Source organism: Apis mellifera, linkage group LG12, assembly GCF_003254395.2.
Source record: "Apis mellifera strain DH4 linkage group LG12, Amel_HAv3.1, whole genome shotgun sequence".
Taxonomy (NCBI): Eukaryota; Metazoa; Arthropoda; class Insecta; order Hymenoptera; family Apidae; genus Apis; species Apis mellifera.
Window position 1 is genome coordinate 2,302,649 of NC_037649.1, and position 27,761 is coordinate 2,330,409.

The 27,761-nt window shown below is 25.7% G+C and overlaps 1 protein-coding gene across 11 annotated transcripts in view; it reads right to left on the reverse strand.

Annotated features, from left to right (window-relative positions):
* The window catches only part of LOC411812 (serine/threonine-protein kinase Doa), an 82,158-nt gene that overhangs the window by 1,618 nt on the left and 52,779 nt on the right, over window positions 1–27,761 (reverse strand). For 9 of the 11 annotated variants that reach the window (XM_006559246.3, XM_006559251.3, XM_006559252.3 and 6 more), the window contains 7 exons: window positions 5,884–5,962; window positions 3,823–3,889; window positions 2,198–2,311; window positions 1,440–1,530; window positions 1,175–1,345; window positions 457–586; window positions 129–379 (listed from right to left, as the gene is read on the reverse strand). In XM_006559246.3, the coding sequence (XP_006559309.1) occupies window positions 129–379; window positions 457–586; window positions 1,175–1,345; window positions 1,440–1,530; window positions 2,198–2,311; window positions 3,823–3,889; window positions 5,884–5,962 (903 nt within the window). Of the gene's footprint in view, window positions 1–128; window positions 380–456; window positions 587–1,174; window positions 1,346–1,439; window positions 1,531–2,197; window positions 2,312–3,822; window positions 3,890–5,883; window positions 5,963–16,145; window positions 17,311–18,101; window positions 18,965–27,761 lie in introns of those variants that run through there. The other 2 variants (XM_006559245.3, XM_016915499.2) reach the window with 2 other exon arrangements.

The following is a 27,761-nucleotide window of genomic DNA, read 5'->3' on the forward strand; positions in this document are numbered from 1 at the left end:
ATTAAAATATTATATTTAAAATTATCTACTGTAAAAATAATAATTATATATATTTCATATAAAGTTTTATAAAATATTTATAAGCAAATGATGATTGTATATGTACTTAAGTAAATAATATTACTTACATGTAAAGGTTTGCAATTATCTCGAACATATCTGCCTGCTGAGCTTTTATCGTCCCAATCTAATTTGCCATGATAGAAGTATTTAGTTTTAGTTTTACGGGCCATACGGTGTGGAATTGTACCAAGTATACGTTCCATCATTGCTAAATGTTCACGGTTGTCGTGTGTTTGGAATAAAGTAATACCCAGGTACAGTTCGAAGAGAATGCAGCCAATCGACCATACGTCACAAGGCTGAGACCATCCTAATTCTATATAATACATATAATGAATAGTACAATAAATAGATTTTTCTAAAATTTTTGATTGATTTATAGAGATTACTTACCTAAAATTACTTCAGGCGCTCTGTAATGTCTTGTGCTAACAATCGTGCTGTGATGTTCATGATCAAATGTGGCACTACCAAAATCAATGAGTCTAATATCTGTCCGTTTTACACGTCTAATATCTCTTCGCTTAAAAAGAAGAAACTTCTTTTAAACACTTCAGAGCACAATACTTAATTATATATTATACTTATAGTTGATATAAAAGTGTCACTTAAAATCATATAGCATTAAATAGATTAATATTATTGAAGCATTATGCTTAATCTTAAAAATCACTTTTATTATTTTAATATTTCAAAAGTTAATTTCTAATTTTTTTCAATTTTTATTTATGGTTATTTTATAACAATTTTTTTATTTCTATGATTTTAATATATAATTAATTTTTTAATTGTTTTTAAAAATTTTAAAATTTTTTAAAATAAATTTCATTTTATTAATCAAAAATTAACATATACATAAATTTTAAATAAATTAAGTAAAAGAATTAATGGTCTTTAATTTAATATATATTATTGCATTTTACTGATTAAATATATATAAAAATAAATCTCTTAAAATTTAATGATATATTACTACTATCATTAATTTTCAATTCAATCAATTTTCAATTAAAATATTTTATGAAAAAAATTTTTATAAGTATCAAACTATATTATTTCAAGTCACACGATAAATTGTTTTATGTTTATATGGAAAAAGTTTATCTCTCACCTTTTTGCTACTATATATACTATCATAATCGGAATCTACGAATAATATATTTTCTGGTTTCAAATCAGTGTGCGTGAGTTTATTATCATGTAGGAATTTGACGGCATAACATAATTGATATCCAATGTGCCTGACATGTTCCAATGGATAAGGCTGATAACTGTTATCTCTCTGTAAATATAAAATAGTTAATATATAGCAATAATTCATTATTTTATACAATGTATAATATATAAAAATATTATATTACTAAATATAAACATACCAAGAAATCAAATACGCTAAGTCCAAGCATTTCGAAGGCGATACACATATGTCCGTGATAATTAAACCAATCGAGCATTTTCACGCACAAGCTAAAAGTAATAATGAAATATTAAATGAATGCTGAAAATAATTTAAAAATGTAATATAACAATCAAATGAAGAATTATAATACATGTCAAAAGAGGGCGATTCTTTTAAAGTTAATTTTCTTATTTTGAAATCATTTTATGATAGAAATTACATAAATTTAATATTTAATATTTTTAACAAAATGAGAAAAAATTACAATTTTATTGGATTCTTATTAATTTTTCAATTTCCGACTTATGCTTTACTGCAATATTAAGCTGAATATTATTGTATTTTACTTCCTGCAAATATTGCTTTTTATAATCATTATGAGTAATGGGTATTATTGTATAAAATATTGTTAATATAACAGAATTATGCAATAATATAATTTTCAAATATAGATACGGATATTTACATTATTCTATATTACAAAAATTTTAATTATTAAATTAATTATTAAAATTAAATACCAGTTTTAATAATAACTTGTAATAATATCTCAATATTCTTAAAAAATATAAAATATAAAAACTGAAAAGTTTCTAAAAAAAAAAAAAAAAAAAAAAGAAGTATCAAAAATGAAAATTTCGCTGTAAAAATTTTCAATTTATTTTTACTTGAAGAATCACCCTCTGTTCGCCAGTCCAGTCCCCACCAAGTCTAAAAAGCCACGCAAATACTAACTGTTGGCCTTCCGGATCCTTGGTCGCAATTTTCTCTAAGGCGTTTATTTCGAGCTTCGCGGCTTCCCTATACTTCTCTACGTTCTTGATGATTTTCAGCGCCATCACGTGATCCCTGCAAACGTCATTGTACTTTTATTAGACGACACTGTTCACGGACCGTCAATAATCCACATGGCCGGAAGCATCATCGCATATACATAAGTACAAGGCACAAAAGCACGGCTGTTTGAAATGCATCAAAGAGTGGGGAGGAAAAATAAAAAAAGAACAATGGCGTTCAAAGAAATTCTCCCCTGATCGACATCTCGACGAGCGATTTTGCGACAACTTGTTCGCACGTCGAGAAGGCCCGGCCCGTAAAACAAAGTGCAAGGCCATCCTATTATTGCGACTACTTGCGCGTCATTTTGTGACACTGCGGCATAGCTATTTCTGATCCTGCTATGACTCGAGTCGCGCCACCACGCACCTTTGTGATTTTTTTTCTGGTGCAAATTATCATTCTGGCTGGATCGAAAGTTGAGAAGAAAAAAGAAAAAATATTGCAGGAGGAAAAATTCAGAAGGAATTCTGAAGGAAAGGAAAATATACTTGGATAAATAATAATTCATAAAATCGTTTTATCATTAAAAGAACTAATTCTTTTCTATTATTATGTTTTAGAATTTCTGTTTATTGAAAATTAATTATGGAAAAATTCACGGTAAAAAAAAAAAATATAAAATTTATTTTTAAAATCGTTCTTTCTAAAATAAATAGCATGTGTAGGCATTACTTTCATGTCGGAAATTCGACTATAAAATGAGCAATATATTATTTGATTTAACGTTTCCAGTAATAGAGATTTATCAGTTTGTTATTAAAGTTAAAAATAAAATATTAAATATATCAGAATTTTTAAGAAAAATCAAGAATCTCTTTTGAAAATTAATTTTAGAATTTTTTGAAAAAATTTATATATTTAATAAATGACAAATTATGTATGAAATAAAATTAATTAAAAATGAATAAAATATGCAATTCATCATGATTAAAGAAGAAGATAATGTTTTAATTGTTTCAATATTAGCAAAATTGTATAAATCATGATTTACTATAATATAATAAATTCTTTTGTGTAATAAGAATAATAATAAACTTAATATATACAAACAAATTCTAGTAATATAAGTAATAAATAATATAAGTCAGCTGATTATTATATTCAATGTAAAATTTTAATATTATAAAAATTATGTTGAAGTTCATTTTTATTTAAATAGAATATTTTTTCAGCTTGTGATAAATATTTGGCAATTTTTTTTTATTAAAAATATTAAACTAGATTAATATATTTTGTTAATATATATATTATAATCAATGCTCTCTATATTAACATAATGAACCAGTGATGAAAAATAATTTCTACATGATCTTTATGAACATTTCCACAATAAATTATCAAAAATTCTCTAAACCTGAAACAAAAATTGTAAAACATACAATAAAAAGGAATTCAACTGATCTTTCAATAATAAAACAATATATGAATATCATATATTGAAAAGGGAGAATAAAGAAAAAGAGAAAAACGCAGACTCGAGGTAGGTTACCTACGTAGTAGTTACGTGAGCTGCCACTTACATTTGCAAGTCCTTAACCTTGACAACTTTTCCAAAAGTACCCTCTCCTAGGGTGGCCAGTACTTTATCTGCAATGTAAAAAGATAGATAAGCGTCCGGGTACATCAAAGACCTCGCGTCCATTGAAGATCATCTTTGTTGCTCAATGAAGCCCTATACTCAATATTTGATACAATTTATTATTGCTAAGATACACTATGATATCTGATGTATCAATAATAAAAATAGAAGTAATTTATTTCACCAATTTTATCAATCTTTTGTCTTTATTAAAACAAAAGATCATCAAAGAATATTCCTGATAATATAATATTCAGATAAAAATTAAAAAGAGCAACAGAGACGCGCTTTCGATTTGACGTTAGGTCGATGTGTGTTCAGTACGCCATACGTCGTGAACGGATGTATGAATCAAGTGAAAAAAACGGTATCATAGAGCTTTATGTTTTATCGATCGGAACTGCTGCTCTCCTAAAGGCCGAGGTACCCTAATTATAAAAAATCGGCAGCCAGAGGACATAAAACATTGACTATCAAATCCCGACACATATATGTTCGATCTCGTCATTGACTCTTAATAACTTTGTGAAATAAATTCAAATGGAAATGTTGATATAAAAAAAAAAAAAAGTCATCAGGATAAATGAGAGTAAATGTCTAATGTCCTCGTGCGCCTATTCAAAGACAGTGGAACACGTCATCTCGAAGAAGACGTATATCGAGGAGATAGCGCAAGCGTGGCCTCTCTTTGTCTCTTCTCCTTCCTTCGCCTCTCTGTCTCTCTGTCTTCGACATCTTTTTACAATGAAAATTACAATGAAAATTAACAGAGTGAAAGAATGAAGAAATTTATATAAGAAGTAATATTTGATACAAAGAAAAATCTAAAAAAAATACATATATAATAAAGTCCGAGTTGAAATTTCCTCTTAACCTATCTAGATGTTTGAAATAACTAAAAACAATGGTATACTATATGATAGAATACTAAAAACCTTAGTCATAGATCTAAAGATATCCTATGAATTGAAAAGACAAAAGAATAATACTAAATTTCAGTCATATTAGTACGCCAAAGGATGATAAATGATGATAAACTATACTACGTTATTTCTTAAACAGATGCCATTATTGATTTGAATTAAATTTGTCATCCAGTGCATCATCACCAACTTGACGTACAAAGATGGCTGTATAATTTTCTTCCTTTTCTATCTAGTTTCATTATGCGATATCTAAAATTTTAGTTTATGTTTTTTAGATTCATGACATATTTAAAAGTCCAGTATGTTTAATAATTAACAGTTAATAATTAGAAAAATATTCAAAAAGTAATAAGTTAACAAACTGGAATTTTCAATATAGAGATTATGATGAAATATGAAAAAATAATTTTCAAACTGAATTTGAATATATTCAAAACAGTTACAATCAATTAATTTATATTAAAAACGAAAGTTTATATGTCTGTATCATATTATTCTGAATCTTACAAATCTAAATGATATAATATAGTAATTAAACTTTACAAGAATCTTATATAAAAAATCTATAATATGATAAAAACATTAAATATTCTTAAAGAAATAACATTATTTTAAAAGCTACTCTCTAAATTTGTCGATTTTTTAAAATTAATCAAAACTTATCGATAAAAATTTAAATCTATTTTCAATTTCTATTATCAAACATTAATTCGAAAAGATATCAGAAAACGTAAATTTCAAAGTAGAATTGAAAATTTTTAAAATGAACAAAATTAACTATTTCCCGGATAAAGTAAAAATAGATAGAGGATGATCTTAAATAAGAATTCGAAGATTTTTCAAACTAACACAACAATTTCAAAGGAGAATGAAAAAATACAAAGAAACGAATATATCTCGAAGAGACGAGAAGAGAAGTTGAAAGGCAGAAAAGAAGAGATGCGAGTAGAGGTGAACAGAGGCAAAGAGAGACTATGGGCAGATACCGTAGGTAACCGATCCGATCGATCGATCGACCAATCGATCTGAGGCTTGCTTAAATCTACTACAATGAGTGTATTCACGTATTCACGAACATCTATTTGCCAGGATGTCGCCGGATTGGTAAACAAGGTGGCCGTCTTCGTCGTCCTCGACGGAGGGCGGTCGTGGGCTCTACATATGGGCCGGCGGAATCGGTATCAGCGGCGCATGCCAAGAGAGGACCCAATCAGTGGTGTGGAGTGCACCGTTTGGTGGCCCGGTTCACATTGGTCGACGATCGGTCCCCGTGTGTTCGTTTTCATGATGGACGAACAGGAGAAGCACCGACAGAGAACGATTTCCCCACCGTGATGTTGACGATTCACCAAGAGATGGACCAAGAGATGTCGTCGTCGTCGTTGTTGTTGTTGTTGTTGTTGTTCGCATGTTGATTGGTTGAATCGTGGTCGATGGCCCACCACGAAGTTGCGTTGAAGGTCGTGTTGTAGTAGTGATCCCATCGGTCGAGGTTGAGGGTCCACATCCCAGGGCCGTCGCGTCAACCGATCGCCACACACACCGTCATCCACCACCACCACCACGAGGGCGGAGACCCGTGTAACACGCGGTAGAGGACGTGTGTAAGCACGGACGAACGTACGAGTGTGTCGGTGGGGAGGAAGTAGGGGGATACATCATCGTCATCGGTCATCATCGAACCACCCGATCCGAGCGCCCAGTCGAGACCATAGTGACCAATCCGTGTGCCATATCCGTTTCCATTCCATTCCATTCCATTACAACGGAGATGGTAACCCAACAATCAGAGAGAAAGGGGAGAGGGCAAAATGGTTTGCCAAGTCAGAAAGTTGCGGTTACGAATTTTACCATCGGCACAAAGCGAACATTTTTTTTTCATTTTTTTTTTTTAAATTACGATCATGATTATTATTATCTTTATCTTTTATTTGTTATCTCATTTTTTAGAGATATAAATATCTTTTTTATTATTTAGTCTATTTTTTTTTTTTTTTTTACTTTGATTTTATTATTCTATTTTTTTTTTTTTTTCCTAAACTCGTATATTCGTGTTAAAGTTAGTTATTTTGTATAGTGCATCGAAGGAGCTGTATCGATTCTTTTCGAATTTATTCAAAATTTATATTTCTAATTTATTACATTGCAAAAATAAAAAATAAGAAACATGTATAAATTTTAAATTTTAATAGAATAAATTAATAACATTTTGTAAAATTGGAAAAGAAATTAATTTCTAATATATTATAATATTAGAAATAATATTTCTAAATTATTCTGTAGATAGAAAATGATCGTTGGACAGTTCTTTCGAGTGCGCTCATTATTATTTTTTCTCTAACACGCTTGGAGAGGTCATCTTTTCTCTAATTTAATTTTTCTTTATCTTTTTTGTTAATTAATATCAATCATTGGTAGAAACTCGGTGTACTTACGTGAATGCGCCAAATGAACGCGCCATGGCGCACGATCAGTCGTTTCGATCGATCGCCGCGACGCGTTCGAGAGCGCAATAGTGTGAATCGATCGATCGACACTTCGAGCCTACCTTATCGACGCGCGAAATTCAAACCGATGCATGATTTATCATGTATGAATACGCGGACTATGATCTATTTTTGGGGGGGGAGAAAGGGACAAAAACTGTGGTACTCTGTCGATTATTTCTTAATTACATAGAGAATGTTTCGATGAAAAATACATTGTAAAAATATTCAAATAAAAAATATAAAAAGTATAAATGGAATGTGAAATAGAAAATTCAAAAGAAAATTTATCACAGTGGTTTGAAAAATATTGTGAATTACAGTAGTTGAACAACTTGCTGAATAACTGTGGTTTCGATACTTTGTTGACATGATGCCAACACGCAATTATTTCGGATTAGTCGAACATCAACATTTGAAGATCGAGAATTTTTCAACGCCGACGCGACAAGTATAAGTTGCTAAAAAAAAAAAAAAAAAAAAAATTCACATACGTAATTCAATAAATTTTTCTTTACTAAAATAATTTTATTATCCTTTTAGAAAGAATTAGTGATGCTTCGAAAGACGTTTGTCAAATATATTTATATAATCCGTATTTTTAGCACATTCTTAACTGAATAAAAATAATGCATTTTCAAAAACTATAATTAAATAATCTAATTTAACTTAATATACATATTATTCTCATATGTTGAATATTTATTTATTAAAATATATATATATGTTTCCTATTAAATATGTATATATGTTTCCTAAAAATATATATACGTTTCCTATAAAAAAATTATTATATATTGCATATTATTTTTATTTGCATATATTATACCATAATTAATTACGTATCAACAAAATATTTATACATTCATGTGTATAATTTTCCTGTATGAATATAAATAATGTCAAAATAGATTATATTTTTTAATTCAAATGATATAATAGCGAAAAAGTGATTTGATGTTTAGATTTGAATAATTCGCAATTGAATATTTACTAAAGCCAGCAGTTTGTGCGCATATTATAACTTTAGTGGATTTTATTTTTAGAAATTGAACCAAGGTCTGCTATAGCAGAAATTAAAAAAAATAATGAATAATCATAAAATGTAAAGTAACACAAAAGTATAGTATATATTATATTATGTAATAATATAGAATTATATTTATAATTAATATATAATGAGCACATACATTAGATCTTTAATTTTTTTCTTTTATTTATCAAAAATAGATGTTATAATTATTAAGAAAATATTATTATAATATAATATTATTATTATTATTATTATAATTAATAAATGCTAAAAATCTTCATATATTTCAAAATTTTTTTATAATAATTTATTTCTAACAAAAATAAGAGAAAATTCCAACAAATAACTTTAAAAAAGACTTAATAGTTGCAATTTATATATTATTTAATATATGAAGACCGAATTTTAATATAGTACTTATTTTTCTTATTATTTTCAAAATAATAATTTTCTATCTATTTTTAACTTTGAAAAAAATTCTCAAAAAACTTAGAAAAAGAAAAAAAAGATATATCATTTACTTATTTTTATAGATTGTATTATGATGAAGAAGATAATGTTTGAATCAAGGAAGAATTTGTAGAAAAAAGATTATTAATTCATAATAAATTATTTTTATTTTTCAAATTAATATAGAATTATGAATGGAAATCTTGACATTTTTTGCTATTTTTGTCATTCGAAATTTATAATATAATAGATAATGCGTATAAGTAATTTAAGAACTTTCATTTAATTAACTATAAACCAATAAAATTAATGTTTAAACTTTAATTCTTTTAAAATATTTAGGAATTTTATTGGAACAATAAGCTTCATTATATTTACTAATGGAGAATGCAGAAGGAGTCCGAATATGTGGAAAATACAGCAAGTATTGATTCTACGTGAAAAAATTAAATTTGAAAGTTTGCCTATTGTACGATTCTTTGATTGTATATATTCAATCTCAATTTTCTCAAAAAATAAAAATTTATTTAATAAAATTTTATTCTATATTTTCATATGTAAAATAACTATTTATTAATAATTCATATTCAATTTGGAGAATTAGTTAATTTCATTTATATTTAAAAAATTTTATTTTATACTTTCGATTCATTTTTTTTACATAGAATCAATTTCGACTGTACTTTCTATATGTTCTGACTCATCTTCTACACTTTCGAATTTAGTTTATCGCAATTTGGAGCATATTTCACGTTGATAGTGCAAGATTTATAATTTAACCTAAAAAGATTGTGTAAAGTGTGTATTACGCAATTTTCAATTTCATTATATTTTTGTTTAATATATTAATATATAAATATAAGATTAATGTATTATTATATAAACTTTATTACAGTTGTATTTCTTATGTGGATAATTGTTTATAATTATTTTTATAGAAATATTTCAAAAGTTTAAAAAGATGAAAGATATGAATATAGATATATTTGATCAAGATATTGGTTAACAGTAGTAATAATGATTTTGATTTAATAAATTATCCGAAAAATAAATCCAAATAATTTCGATGTAGACATAGATATAAATGAAAAGTAATAATTGTGTAAAAGATTCTTGTTGGAAATTGAGAAATTGAATCAGATTTACTTACAATTCAATTGAACAATTATATTTTAAAAGTGAAATTATTAATTTTCCGAAATATTTTCGAAACAATATAAATAACGATTTATTTTATAAAAAAATTTATTTATATTCTTATTTATTTTCTTTATATATCTTATTATATAAATGAAAGATTAAAAATCTATTGAAAAGAAAAAAAATAAAGTTAAAAAAATTATATATATGATATTGTGATCATAATATCTTGCAATATTTTGCTTAATGTGTAAATTATCAATGATCTAATCATTCATCAATATGTAATACAATGATATGGTGATCGATATAAACTTCTCATGTCAAAATTATATTTCAGTTTTTCCAAAAAAGAACTAAATTCTATTTTAAAATTTATTACATTGTGAAGATTCTTGACAATTCGAAGTAAACAATTTTTAAAAAGCTAGAATAGATTCTGCAATCATCAATAAAAATATAAAATATAAAATTTAAAACCACTTTGAAATGATATATAAGATTAAAAAATTTGTAAAATAAAATTGTAAATAAAAAATATTCTTTCTTTCGAAATATAATCTGAAGTTATACAAGAAAAAAAAATGAAGAAAAAAATCAAATGAAAATATCTTAACAGAAAGAATTGTACTGAAATTGATGTCTTTTATTCGAGAAAATGACGTTATGCATCGACCATTTTTTTTATTTCAATTGCAATTGATCAGCATTATTTGCAGCTATCAGTACTATTATTGAAACATGAAAAAATATTTCTAAATCAGTAAATTAGAATGTTATGAAGTTGAATTTTTTTTTGTACTGTAATAATGGAATTATATTTGTAACATTTAACCAACATATTAAACCAACACTTAATAATTATTATGGTGAACAACAACAATAAGAAAAAAAAATGAAAAAAAATTGAAGCAAGAAATATTTTTTTTATAAAAAAACGAATAAGTTATGTAAATCTGATAAATCATCTAATTTGTCTATATAACTATGATGGAAAATTATGCAAATGATGGAAGATTTTTTTTAATGATAATTGTTGTAAATGCTTATTTTATTATTCATGGCCAATTGAAGAAGAAAAACATTATTATTAAATTTTTTGATATTTCTGGCAGAGCAAAACACATTGATATAGATAGAATGTAAGAATAAAAAGACATTCCTCACATGAAAGATCATCGAGTGAAAAATGTTTCTACATAAATATTAGAGACTATGCCAATGCAAAAAAATAAAAAAAAAAAATGTATCAACTGTTTAAAAATGGTTTCTTGAAGCTTCTAAAATATTCAATGTTTTATAAAAAAAAATTTATATAACATTACTTAATTTTCATTAATTAATTATCTTTGTAGACATTAATAACACACATATTTTTTTGTTATTATTTTATCAATATATAATTTAAATATTTCAATAAATGAATTTTTTTCTTTTATTTATATCTTTATAATTATTCATATTAAATATATTATAATAAAAATTTTAATGATTGATAATTTTTAAAGTGTCATCATATGTTTTAAATAGATTATATCTATCAGAATTATCATTACTATTATTATTATTATTTTTTTATTATATTTTATTTAAAACTGAACCAATTATTTAATCTTTCAAAATAATTTCTCATTTTACAAATTCGTGATTATTGCAGAGACATAATTAATTTTCTGAAACACATATTAAACTGTGTTGCAATGTATATATAGATTCTTTTATTCCATGTCAATATTATTGATTTTTAATGAAACGAATGAAATGAAATGAATAAGAAAATATTTTCACATTGAAATTTGCACCTGAATTATATCTTCCTTATCAATCAGTATTCTGCATCGATACAAGATGATATCGACTTCATTGCAATCTGCATCACGAAAATCAATGCATATGTTGCAACATATTTGTTATGTATAGGTCATATAAGATATGAACATGTCCATGAATAATGTGCATGTCTGTTTGCATACGTGCTGAATATCCATATCTTACAGCAGCATGTTACCTGTCTGTAGACATCTGCAAATCTTAATATACGATAATATATCAATAGACAATGTTTCTAATATTAAATCTGTACACGTTTAAATAAACATAGCAATAGTTAGTTGTTGCAGATTATAGTTATTGGGATTGAAGTAAATTTTCAATTATATAATATTTCGTCTCATTATCATTTATATATTATAAAAATATTTAATTTTCTTTAGATTAAAGATCAAAGAAGGATTTATAAATAAAAATTAAATTTTAATGCTACAATTTTTGAAATTTTGAGCTATAAAGTTATTTCAATTAAATTTAATCATTATTATCAATTTTATAATTTTCTATAATTTGTATTCAATATAAATAAATATGAATAAATAAAATAAATTACGATAAAGTATATAAAAATAATGTAAAATCGTTGGTCAATACGATGGATCACAAAGGATTAGCATATTAAGTTTTAACATATTAACACATATTAACAGAATAATCTATATTTTTTTACTAAGTGATATACTTAAAAAATTATAATATATTAAAAATCGAAGATTTTAATTGTTAAATATTATAAAATATCATAAAGCATCTATTTTGATTCTTTTGATATTTATATGTATATCAATCCGTGTAAGATAGAAATTATAAAAATGTTTAAAAAAAAAAATTATGTAAAAAATAAAATTATGTATTAAATTATGTTAAATAACAAATTTTATATAATAATTAAATTATATTTACTAATTTATATTTATAATTAATCTTTAGAAAAAATAATATTACGATGTAATATAATCTTATCAGTTGTTAAAAGAAATAAAAAAGAGAAAAAAGAAACACATACAAACATAATAAAGAAATTATACAGAACATCTTTGAAAAATTTTAATTTTTTTTTAAAATAATTATTGTAATTGACTTTTATATTCATTTTTATATATTGAATGATATCATATATATTCTATATATCATTTATATATTTATAAAACATTTATTTATATTATATTTTTGAAATTTTAAAAAAACTGATTAATCTTTGAAATATAAAGCGGAATACTGTTGGCTGAATCATTTATCTTTTATCATTTATCGTTTATCTGAATCATTAATTTTTTTAATTAATATCAACTATTAATTTAATTGGATCAAAAATGAAATTATGAAATTATTCCACTTTGAGAATAGGATATTTTTATAATAATGATATATTATGATATGTATTATCATAATATATATATATATATGTATGATATATATTATAAAAGAAATGTAAAAAATAAAAATTATATATAAATTTCTGAAAATAAAAACTACAGAAATTTATACATTTATAAAGAAAATTTTAATGCATAATATAAAAAACATGAAATATAAAATATTTAAATTAAATTTTATATCATATCTATTTAAAAATTGAAACAGATTTTTATTTCAAATTCATTTTTTAAATTATATTTATTAAAATTTAAATTCGCGTAAATATTTCCAATCTAATTATTATAAATAAAAAAAGAAATTTTTAATTAATATTTCAAAAATCTAAACAAATATTCTATTTTCATAAACTTTTTTGACATTTAAATTGCGTATAAACGATTCCTTTTTTTTATAATAACACGTTAAATTTATAATATATAAAGTAAATGTGATAATCATATTGATGGTATATAAGATGAAGTTAGTGAATACGAATTAAATTTGATATATAAATCCAGATTTTATATTAATACGTAATAAATTAATAAATATGTATCAATTGTACGAATTTCAAATTTCCCTCTACTGTCTTTTGAAGCATCACTCGACATTTCAAATTATTCTCACGATGATCAATAACATTTGAGTTTCGATAAGATAGCTCGAAAAAATAAAAAAAAATTTCAAGGATATAATTCTCAGGTCATTTATCATAAATAGATATCTCATATTGGACATCGTACAGACAGATATCGATTAGTAAATCACCGTATCGCTAATATCGGCGGGATTCAGCCAGGGATTTGTTAACCCTTTCAGCACTATGAATAGACAGACATAATTCCATATACAAGATAACTCGTGCAATTATAAAAAGCCGTATTCAATTGAAGTTAGAGAAAAATGTGAAATGTGAAAAGAAAGTAGTTTAACATAACAGAATAATGAAACAGACAAAAGGAAAAATTTCCATTAAAAATAATATAATAACAACCACAAAATGTATGTTTCAAAAGAACATATAATATAATAACAAATATGTAATTTATTTTTAAATGAATTTTTTTTCTATCTTTTGAATTTAAAAAATTCAAAAAGATAAAAATATACTTTGTTATAATTAAGTAAATCACTTTGTATATAAATAATAAATAATATTTCTTAAATGCAATGATAAATAATATTCAATAAAAATGAAATGAATACTTTAAATGTTTCTGAGAAACCACCAGTACTATGTATAAAGATTTTGCATGTATTGAAGAAAAGATATTTTTTTATTGAAATCTGAAAAATTTATCTTTTATTCTTTTTAATATCTTATCTTTTTACCAAATAAAATTTCAGTTGCTAATCTCAATATTTTTGTTTTTGAAAATAGACAACAAATATTAAATCCAATGAAAATTAAATATTTATAAAGCTATATTAATATCAACTCATACATTTTTATTTTTTTTTAAGAACAAGTAAAAACTTAACTTTGAAATTATCAAAGATATAAGATATAAAACTAAAAAATATATTAAAAAATATTTCATTATTTGTTTCTATAATTTTATTTAAATTATTATTTTTAGAAATAGATTAGATTTACAAATACTTGCTACAAATGCTGCTTGATTTCAACTTTCTATCTTTTTAAATGTGAACATAAATATAATAGATATTATAATATCACAAAAATTATTTATAGATTTAAAATGTCTATTATGGATTTAAAAATCTCAGATAATATTAATATTTTATTTAATTTAATAATATCACTTTTATACTATTATATTATAAATTAATTGGTCCAATTTAAAAAATATTATATTTTTATTATAAAAAATTATAAAAAATAAATAAAAACTTTTATATGAAAAATATGTAAAATATGTACATTATCACTTTTACCACTATTACTTACTAGCACACATCATTATATTGAAATCAACCAGTTTATATACTATGTAACGGTTACTAGTTTTAAAATTGCAAATTAGATTAAGAAAGAAGAATATGATCAATCACGATTCTTTTTTTTTTTAATTAAATAAAAATTCTAGAATACAGCTTTGGCCTCATTGATAAACCGAACGAATCGTATTATAATGAAATCAAACAGTATATCCTACAATGTATATATAAATATTAATTTCAAAATTGCAAATTAGATAAAAAAATCTGTAATTAATAGAAGTGTAAATTTTGCTCGAATCCGAAAACTTCAATCGGAAAAATTCGGACAGAATCGGGCGAGCTCTTATTATTTTCGAATTGATGTTCTGAAAATTTCAAGATCTGAAATTAAATTCGAAATGTAATCCAAGCATAAATAAAATGCAAATTTAGTAAGTTTAGATTTAACTATTAAGACAAAATAGAATAGAAAAGCGACAATTTCATTAATATTAAATATTTTAATATTTCGTCTTTAAAATTTGTAAATCAAATTATGTAAGATTAAAAATAACTAAACATATTATACTTGCTTTACTTGTTATTTATATTTGCAACTGTTTGCAATTTTAGAGCGAGGCCATGTACAATTTTCAAATCCCTAAAGCTAAGACTACAAGCTCTATTTAAATAGATGTAAATATTCAAAATATGTAATATATAAAATGATATAGGACTATAATTGTGAACGTGTTAACTTCGAGAAATAACGAAAGATATTAAGATTTTCGTTCAATCCCATCCGAATTTTCCTCAATTTGAGTCCAATTCGATTATTCGTATATCTCTAATTATCAATCACAGTACTTCTCTTCTCCAATTAAATTAAAATTCTGGTGTACACAGTTCTGGATTTATCAAAAAGAAATCATATTTGTCACGTGACTCAACCCGTGATACATTCATCATACGTGTATTGTATTCAGCGCTGAAAGGATAAACAACAGGCAAACAGCTCTAAAATGGGAAGATGGCAGCATAGGGTAGGCACGCAACAACACAGTAGTAGCAGCAACAGGGACGAGGGTTTTCTCAACGAAACAACGCTATTTTCGTTCATCGGCATCCACGGAGAATCCGCGGTTCGACAACTTACAATCGCGTGTTGAATCGCGTCCACGTGGTTGTCAACAACACTCGCGGCCATCGCGCTCTTCGACGCGTCTTTTCGTTCGCTTTGGCGCGTGCTTTTCTTATATTTGCTGGCGATTTTGTCCGTGGTACTCGGCCTCATCTTCACCTGGCCACCCGCCGCCAACTGGCTGTACGTCTCTTCCATAGCGGCATATTTTAAAATCAAACTTTGTATCTCCTTTCGTTTCGCTGCTCTCTCAGAAATCGCTGGATCGCTTTCTTCAACCTCGACTGTTGCGACAGCAACGTTATCGTTCGTCACAGTTTCTTTAGCCACGCTGCTAGTCGGTGTCTTGTCAGGATCTTCCTCGTTCTTCTCTTTCGGTGTCAATGATTCCAGTTTCATAGGTCTGGCTAGTCGAAGAGCAGTCGACGAGGATTCCAATTGCTCGCTCTTTCCATTTCGATAGGGTCTCACTTTTCTGGTACGTGTCTCTGCGTGGCCAGACTTGTGTCTTCCATACCTTTTGTAGGTATCCGAGTTCAACAAAGAGTGTTTGTCCGTACGATGATATCCGGGCGTCTTCTCGCGTTTGAACTCTTTCACATTGGAGGATTTTACGTAAGGATACGCTTTCTCGGAAAGGACCACGCTAGTAGGACTCTTGATCACGGTGCGGGTCATCGAAGGTTCCAAAGTTTTCTCATCTCGAACGAACGGACTGTCTTCGCGGCGAAAATACGTGTCTCTCTCGCGGGTACGTGGCCCGTAATCGACCGAGGGACGATCTGCATGCTTCTTCCTGGAATATTTGTCCAAAATGGTGCAATACTTGTCCTCTATGCGAGCCCTGGCGCTGTTCAATTGGTTGACTATAGGAGAATGCCTGGTAATGATTGTAGGTTTGTTCACCATGTTGTCGTTCACGGTCGACGTCCCGCGAACTCTGGTGGTCAGCCTTTGCAACAGACTCGAGCACGAGTCGCTGAGTAGTTGAGTGACGCTCGTGGTTGTCGAGGAACGCGCGTACCGATTTCGCCGGCCCGCCGAATCCTGACGAGACGTCGACATATTGTCGCGTGGCGCGAAGATGAACATCGAGATGCAGTTTCAACGCCCACTCAGGCTGCTCCTCCTCTGACGATTCAACGACTTGAGAGGCCAAGTCGTGGCGAGGAAAATTACTCTGAGCCAAATAGAAACTGTAAATGCCTAGTTTGACGATTTCTTCCGATTTTGACAATATCTAGTCTCTTCTTTAGAAGCTTTATTTCGCCAAAACAAGATTTCAATTCAAGGAAAGCTTGTATAAATATTATTTCGTTAATTTTATTTCAGATCGGATATTGATTTACGATAGATCGGTTTTGGAAGTGTAATGTATGCCAGAATATAAATAATATTGGAAAAATTTGTAAATTTAAATTTGTAAGCTGATTGAAATTTGAATATATTTTATTACTGACATTTTCGCATTGCAAAAATATTTTTTTCATGGCCGAGTATAAACATTTTCTATCTTTGGCTTTAACAGATATATAGTTAATTTTATTGTATGAACGGATTATTTTCGAATTGCCAACAAATTTGTCAAGAATGTTTTCGTGGACACGATTTGACCGATAATTTATTTTGTCGTCATGATTCACGGATACGTTTTGAATAAAATGTAGATTAATTATGCAATACATTTTTTGTCAAATTTTTACTTTTGTCAAATTTATACTTTGACCGCTAAGTATTTAAACGAATTAAACTCTAAGAAAGGAACTCTAACTTATTTAATTAATTATTAAGAAATATATCGATGAATCGAAAATAATGCATAATAATTTATAGTTTATTAGAATCATGCAAAAATAAACAAAACTATATATTTTTTCATAAATTGAAATCTTGTTTCAGTTTCAACGAAATAAGAGAAAAGCTAGAACGATATTGTCAAAATTGAAAAAGTCTCTAAAACTAGACAATTACCAAAAATTCTTCTTTCGAATCCGGTATTCCAAAAGCTCGATGTTTCAGCAGCTGGTTCCTCGAGTAATCCTGTTTGTTTTCGAATTCAGCAATGGCGCGCGTTTCACAGCCTCTTGGACTTAGCACACGCACACATGCACACACGGTTTCAAGGTCGTTCCGCTAGACCTTGCCTGGTGTCCTTAACGCGACACATGCGAGAAAGAGAGAGAGAATCGCACCAACGATGGCGAAAACGGCATCGACTCACGAGCATCCAAGTACAAGGCATGTATCGCGCGATATCGGCGAAACAGAGGGAGAAGAAAGATGAAATAAAAGCGTAAGGCGGAAGATGATAAAGAGTGATCCAGAGACGATTGGCGGGGAGTGAGAACGCGCTTCTGGCCGCAGGTTCATCACTCGGCCGGAGGTGCGAGTATCGTGTAGATCGCGCAACAGGGACGCCAACGGAGGCACTAAAGAGGCACACGAGCACGGCGGTCACGGAGACGACGGCCGATGTCGACCGTTCACGAGAAGACGAGGAGGCGAGTCGGTGCGCCCCGCCAAATACTCTCCTCGCACTAAAAATATCGAGCAGCGGTTGTGAGCTGTACTCTCCGACCGACTATTCTCTCCTTCTCTATCCGTTTCTCGCTCTAAACCGTTCGTCGTTCCCTCGTCCTCTTCCTAATCCGTTTCTCTTTTTCGTTCTTTCCCTCCTCTTCTTATCCCGAATCTATTTCTTCTCTTACTCGCTTTGAACCGTTTCAATTCGTGCTCTCTTTATCCTCTCTCCTCTGCTCTCTGTGTTACATTATCTATTTTCCTTTCCTTTTTTTTTTATCCGAAATCCGAATATTTCTTTTTGTTTCTTATTCTAAACTGCTCGTTTCTCTTCCTTCTTTTCTATTTCTTGATCTTTTGCTTTTTTTTTATCTGTTTATTTATCTAAAGTATTCGTTTCTTCGTCCCTTCTTTTCTTTCCTTTGCACGTGAAATCGAATACTTCTCTCTCTCTCTCGCTCTAAATTCTTCGACTCTCGCCTTTTTCGTCTTCTTTTTTCTTCTCTTCTTTCCTCTAGATCTATTTTCCTCTTCTTTTCGAATCGAATATTTCTTTATTTCTTTATTCTAACTCCTTCTTCCTGGTCTTTTCCTTTCTCATTTCTATTCTTTCTTTTCTCTCTTTCTTCGAACTGTTTCTCTTTTTCTCTCTCTCTCTCTCTCTCTTCGAAAACGATTTTCTTTTCTCTCTATCCGGTTTTCCTTAATCTTTTCTCCTCTCGTTTCTTTTAAATCTACGCCTCTTCTTACTTCATAATAAAAAACGAAGGAATTAAAAAGAGAAGAGCATATAAGAAAGAAGGAGTAAAGAAAAATACGAATTTATTACTCTAAATTAGACTCTATTTTAATTATTCGGAATATTCGAAATTTCGACTTTTTTAGGAGGAATAAGAGAGATCTTGGCAACGCGAGAGCTTCCTGGTGCACGACGAGGTCATCGTTTACGATGCATCATCGTCACCGATGGGCATTTTCGCGAACACGGTGTGTGCACACACATGCGTAAGAGGATTCTCTTCGTTCCTCTCCTGTTTCATCTTCTGTCTCTCTAGCGCGCACCTTGACACATATAGAAATTACGAAATCGGGGGAGGAGCGCGATTCGAACGGGAGCAAAGAGAAGAGGTTTCGTGGCACGATGAACGATTAAATTCCGATGTACAGCGGTGTGACGGAGATACAATACGTATCGTGTGTAATTAGAACGGGCGACGCGATTTCAAGCGTGCAATGCTTCTTTGCAAGACCGTTGCACCATCGAAAGGATTGTAAGGTTTGGGCGAAGCGATGGGTAAATTGCAGATTTTTATGCAAAAATAAATTTTTATGACTGTAACTAAAGAAATAAAATATTTTTTAAAATTTTATGCTAAATAATAGTATATAAAAATGTAAGAAGTTAGAAATTTGTTTTATTATTCAAATATTTTTGATTCTTTTTTATATCATGTGCATTTTTGTAGGTTTTTATTTTATTCAAATTTTGCATAAATGCATAAATAGTCGCAATCTAATAATTAGATTTGATAATGATTTTGATATAAGTAGATTGGATATTTGTTCATTTATGAAAAATTTGCAAAAATATGTTGTGAATATAATGTGAATAAATATATATAAGGTGATAATATATTCGTGAGATATCTTTGATTCGACAGAAAAAAATAAATTGATATACAAAAAAACTATATAAATAATAAGTAATTTAAATTTACGTTAAATGAAACGAAATGGAGATAGAATAATTTTATTTTATCTATAGCAGCATAATATATTTTTACTTTATTTAACGCAAACATAAATTCCTTAGAACTTTATGTATAAACTTTAATTGACATTTTTGTATATCAACTTCTACATTTATTTCGATCTCTAGATTCAATCCTTCAATCAACAAAAATCAACAAATTATATTAATACTTTCTATAAAATATAAAACAAAATTCTCGTTGCAATATTTATAGATTGAAATAAATTTTCATTTAGATTATATTCATAAAAATACAAACATGCATAAACATCTGTCATAATAATAACTTGTTAGAATTATCATTAGTATTTTAATCTTTGCGACTTGATATTTTATTTATTCTCGATATAGTGATATTCTTAATATTTCTTGGAAGATTTATAGTTTTTATTTTTTTTTTTAAAAATATGATATCATATAACATGACTTCGATGTAATATGAATGAAGAATTTTTGATTATTAGAAAACATATATATATATATATATATATATATATATATATATATTTATATATATATATACATGTTCTTTTTAGACAATAAAATTTAAATTTAATTTGTTATTATTGAGAAAGACATTTAATAAAAATAGTCTTTAATAATACTTAAAATATTCAACAAATCTAAATTTAATCAAATTTTTGATCCATTGAAAAATTAATACTTTATTATTTTCAATAATATAATAATAAGTTTTATTTTTAACAAATGATGTTTCTTATTATATAAAAATAATATTGAATGAAAAAATTTGAACTAGATTTGAAATGAGTTAACGAAAACTGTAAATTTATATTATAAAATTATAGAAAAATATTATAATTTATAATATAAAAAAAATATAAAAAAATATAAGAAAAAAGTACAATATTTAATTAATTATTACGTTTAAAGAAAAAACAAAAATTTAAAACTTTAAAACTTTACTATAAAAATTAAATTTTTATATAATATTAAATTTGAAAGATTAAAATTTTGAAAAATTTTCATTATTCGAAAATAATCATACAATTTTAAATTTTGAACTAATGAAAAACTAGTTTATATAAATTTGCTCGATTGAATTCGACTATGTATATAAACAATCTCAAAGTTGAATGAATAACAAATGTGCTTTAATTGAATGATACTATATGAATGAAATATACGAAAAAATTATTTATGTGGATTAAAATTATATAGATAAAAATTAATTATCATGCAAATTTGAAGGGAATGAAAACAGCTAATTTTTTTCTAAACTCTTCCTAAAAAAATTTCGAGAAAAATTATCTTACTGTTTACTCAAAAATATTTTGAATCTAACTTCAAGAAAACTAAAAAATCAACCTCTTTCTTCTTAGAGTAAATATCGTATAAAATTTCAAATTTTTAAGAAATATTTAAATAGTAATATATCTAAAAAAAATATAAATAAGTATTTTTCTATCTTTTTTCAGTTACAATTTCCTGATATTATTTAATTAATATTTCTTTAATATATATAATCATATCTTTAATATTTAAATAAATTTAAAATAAAAAAAAATTTTAAAAAATAATATATGATTTTCAATCATCAATGACTAGCAATATTGTATTTGATTTATGGTAATCTAATACAATACTAATGGTAAAATATGGTAATTATAATAAATATTAAATAAGTACTGAAAATTCATGTCAACTAAAAATACCAAAGGTCGTAACCGATAGGTAAAAATCATCAATACTAAAGAAGCATAATATCAATTAAAGTAATCAAAACAATATTAAATAATGAAAATTTCTCATAAATAAGATAGAATAGAAATAAAAATATTGATTAGCAAGAATTTTTCATTAAAAATTTTATGATTATTACGAAGAAAAAATATGAATAATTGAAAAATTCGAATGATTTAAAATGATTAAAAGTCAAGAATATCGATTAACAAGTAAAGATTCGCAACTACAATAGTGACCTATCAATAGAGTACATACATTAATACCTTTATTGGTACAACAAACATCATTGACATCGTTTCTTAACCTTCTAAGTCACAAATATAAGTTATTTATTGATGCATATAAATACCTTTTTTCTTTTATAAGTGCAATTCTTGAATTTTATCATCATATTTTTATTAAAAAAAAAAGACACTAGCACTATTAACTCGTTTTTTAACTTGTATTTTTGCACTTTTTAACAAGAAAAAAAAGTAAGATTAATTAATTACAGCAAGCTTCTATCATTAATATACGTATATATACAGAAAACATTATGAATTTTTATTAAAATACGCAATAGTGTTTCGCGAATATACGAATATTTTATATCTGAATATTCTACTATCTAAAACTTTTGCTACCTAAACAGAATGTTTCCTGTCAACAGACTAACCTTTTTCTGTTATAAATACATATTGTTTACATACAATATATACTTTGGTGTGTTCGACTGAACGATACATTAGTCTATAAGACACTTGATATTTGCTGAACATATTTAAATATGATTCATAGTTAAATATGATATTAACCTATTGATATTTAACAATAATGTATGAATTTGTTTTTTTAATATCATTACTCTAAACATCTAAATGTATGTTTAATATCAATCTTTTTCATAAATCATAGAAATTTATATAATTTGAAGAAAAAATTAATCATGATAAATTATATATTTCTTTTTCAAATTCAGAAACTTTTTTTTTAAATTTATATCGCAGACTAAAGTTGTGAAATGGATTATCTATTATTATAATCTTGATAGAAAAATGATATTTAAATTATTTTACTTATTTGTTCAATGGATTAAATATACATATATTATGTACATCTGTTAAAATTGTTAAATATAAATAAATAGGAAGTGTATTGTTATTGTTATTATTAATGATTTGATAAGGATGAAAATCTGTATAATGATCTGTATAATCTGTATAATCATACAATGAAGGATAAAAATACTTATACATTCATTAAAATGAAATAATTTTTTTAAAATCAAACGATTTCAATTTTTTGAAACATTAGCAGAATTAGTTTATTATATTGTGTAAAAAAAAGTTTGTATTGGAATTGTGTAAAAAAAAATAAAGGTTATGATTTTTAGTTTTTTTTATCTAAATTTGTAATTAAAATTTATAACATGTTTTTTTTAGGTCAAAATAAATTGCCTATGTCTAGATAACATATGTCTTGAACTTTATCAAAATCAATTTTTTATTATTTTTTATCAACGAACAGTTATTTTGATAAAATTTTACATTTATATATATATATATAATTAGATTTACAATATTTTAAATTTTTATTACATAGATAAAAGTTGAAAAAATCAAGATCTATATTTTTTTCTTCACAATTCCAAACAATAACAATTTTAAAAAATTATTTACTTATGTATCTAATCCTTCTAACATATTAAATAAATTCAAATCTTTTGCTTGCAATTTTAAAAAAGTTATTATGTTTTAAATGATGTACTTTTATCCCTCATTGTATGTAATACAGTAAAACTAACAATAAAACGTGCAAAGATTAAATTTTAATAACCAGAGCAAAATAAATAATTATAAGCATGAAATAATTAGAATTAATTACACATTGAGATAATTGACAACAATTAAAATTTCCAGACAATTGAAAAGTGAATACTTTCAAGTGAAGTATGTGAAAGTATAATAGAGTACACACGATGTTCATTAATTTGATAAATATCTTCTGCAAAAATCGGAACAATCTCATACATCTGAAATGCGTTCGTTCATGATCAGTGGAAGAATTTGCAAACTATTAATAAAGTTCGAGTGTCTTCAAGGTCGTAGATTTGATGATATTGATGTCACGAGATCCCCAAAATCTATCTACAAAATCATAGTATAAATACGCATCTCGTTAGAAAATAACGCAGTTTCGAATCTCGCCCACGAGATCGCATTTCATGCGGAACTTTCCTGGCATCAGTGGAAACCCTTCCTCGTGCATCATCGGTCATTTCCGGAAGAAGACGATGATTAAAAGATGGGTGATTTAAACTCGATAAATTCGTGGGAAAATATTGCATTAAGATTGATTTACATTGCGTATAACGTCAATTAACAAATAATGTTGTCAAAAAAAACGATACTGTTTTTGAGTATTGTATGAATATCCATTTTGCATAGGATTGTTATATTATAGTATATATTGTGTTAATATATTTTTTGAATATTTTCGATAAAACTAATTTCGTTGAAAACTAAAATAGATGCAAGAATTGTTAATATTCTGATTAAAAAAAATGTAATTTTTTTGTTTTGGAGTTGTTTAAAGTTATGTGAATAAATTAATTATACAAAAGCTTACCAAATGATCAAAATACAAAAGACAGAATAAAATAAAAAAAGTTCGATTCATTATTAATATTAAAAATATTCTTCATTTCTTTAACATGTTTTGTTTAAGTAAAAATATATAATTATTTTTATTTAAATCAAGATATTAAAGATATTAATATAAAAAAGTTAAAAATAAAATATTTCAAATTATATGTAACACTTGTTTACGATAGCTATAATATAAATTCCTTTTGCCAGTAATTTTTATGATGTCTTATAATTTTGTTAGTGTACCTCAATAAATAAGCCTCAAATCATATTTTTGTATACCAACTTTTATTTGTTTTGGCCTCTGAAATTGACGGATATATTTTCCATGAATAAATTAACATTTTATATATATAGGCTAAATATTTATAAAACTAGAATTTTATTCATTTCCTTCTCTTCTAATGTGAAAAACTAAATAACAAAATATGTAAAGTCGAAATATAAATTTATTTTATCTCGATTTGTCACATTGTCCAGTCTTTTATCATCGATGCCTTTACAATTTGATACAAGCAATTACGTCACAACTTTTCAATAACTAATGATTTATAAGTATTTATATACTAATGATTTATAAGTATTAATAAGTATTTCTTTTCTTTAAACTGTTAAAATTATTTCAAATGTAGAAAAATAACACGGATATTCTTTTTTTTTATATTTTTTAATAATTAGAAAAATATTAATTCTCTTTTTATAAACCAAGTCTTTTTTAAAAATTTCATCTAATTTCTATATTGAATTTCTGTTTGTTAAAATAAAATGATTCTTTGACTTGTAATATTTGGCTTAAAACATGTCTTTTATATTTTATAGTAATGAAATAACTAAAAATTTGTAATTTTCAAATTATTGTTACTTGCTTTTTTCTTTTTATTAATATAATCTTGTAAACATGTTTTTAAATTGATCTTATAATTTAATATTTTGATATGAGATTATTACGATTTAAAATATTTTATTATCTTTTCTTCCAAAATAGAATTCTTTTACTTTTTTATCATCGAACTTCGAAGCTCAATATTTATTTAGTCGATAAAAAATAACAGTTTTTTTTTTCGAAAAAATAATACGTATAGTAAACGCAGTTTTATATTGCTGTTAAAATAAAAATTAGTCGAATAAAATTAGTCTGCATATATTCTGATTAACTTAAAACTGATGACGCATTACATGCATTCTATGCTAGTTTTATCGGATAAAACCGAAGTATATATTCTACTTATTCGATACAACCAATGACGCACCATTTACATCCTTTGTTACGAAAGACAATCGATGAAACATTTTATTTGTCCTATACTGTGATACTTTGTTACATTGCAAGAATGGAGTACTATTTGTAGGTTCATACTACTTCTCTTACACAATCGATGATTCTCTTTCTATACTGCTTCTGTTCGATGCAGGACAAACGACACACCGTGTGCTTTCTATACAATTTATTTGATACGATTGAAGAAAGAATAAAAATGAAAAAGAATAAGTAGAAAGGAAAGATATAACAAATAAAAATTTATGTAAATTTAATTATTCATTCATTTATGTAGTGAATAATTTTATTATGAATTATGATTCGAGATTTATTTTATAATTTATTCGATGATTTTTTTTAATATTTCTATTCAATGTTTTATATATTAATATTATTTCATTTGAAAGTTGAAATATTTTTAAATTTTACAATTCTTTTTTATTATATTTTATGAGAAGAAATGAAAATGGATTATCTTTCTGTTTTTCAACTTATTTCTTAATTGGATGTCGAATTGGATTTATCCTCTTAATTAATTAATAATACTTAATTTTATATTAATTTGTTTTATGATGAAAATTAATAACCATTTCGTATATTATCATAATACTGCATAATATTGAATTTTATTTCATAAATATCTAAAAAATTTATAATAAGATAATAATAAAATGGAATGTTTTATTTTAAAATATCTAATTTCTGGATATTTACTAAGAACTCTTTTTCCAATCACAATTTAATATTTTATCCGAATTCAATTTTGCTTAATTTCTTATTTTTCAAAGCTATTTCAAAAGATATTCGTAATTTTATTACAATATAATCATAATTTAATTTATTAAAACTAAGAAAGAATGAAATAAAATGTTAAATCGCAAGGATTTAAACAAAATCCAAATAAAATTTATTTATTTAAATGTATAATCATAAAAGAATAATTAAAATCATTATGATTACTAATGATATGATTTAAAATATCCAAAATGAAACTGCAAAAAGAGATAAAGAAAAAAGAAGCCAATATCATTTTTAAAGATGGGATCAAGTTCAATATAATATTTATGAATCTAAACCAATAATTATTATTCATATATTTTTATGAATTTCTAATATGTGGATAAATAGTATTAGATTAGAAATTTCATAAAGTGAAAATAGTCCTATATATAATGCGTTTAAGAAAAATTTAAAAAATAAATATAGAAGTGAAAGGAGATAATTAATAAGCAGAAAACAAAAATGTTATTAAATAAAAAATAAATAAATTCTGAAGAAATTAAATCACCATTCAAAAGATAATATCAATGGAACTTAATCTTAAATGATTAGATTATATTTCATTATTCTTTTTATTTTTTACATATTTTCTGTTATCATTTAAAGAGAACTTTGATTACTATTTAATCTTTGATAATTACGAAAAAAATTTGTTAAATTAATAATTAAATTAATAAATAATAAGCAATGTTTGTCATGAAGAATTAGAGTACTACATAGATTTAATACGAAATAACATATAAGTTATTCTGTATGACAAAAAAATTTTATATTTTTGTTGTTTTAAAATAAAATTATTTATAATAAAAAGAAATTATTTATTTAATTTCAATTTTTTCGCTTCTATATTCTATATGTTCCACAAAACATGTCTCTCGAGATTAATATATTCATGAAACACTTTTGGAGTTATCAATTCTAGAAAACAACACATAAATAAACAAAAATATTGATATATAAAAATATCGATTAAAGCTAATTTATTA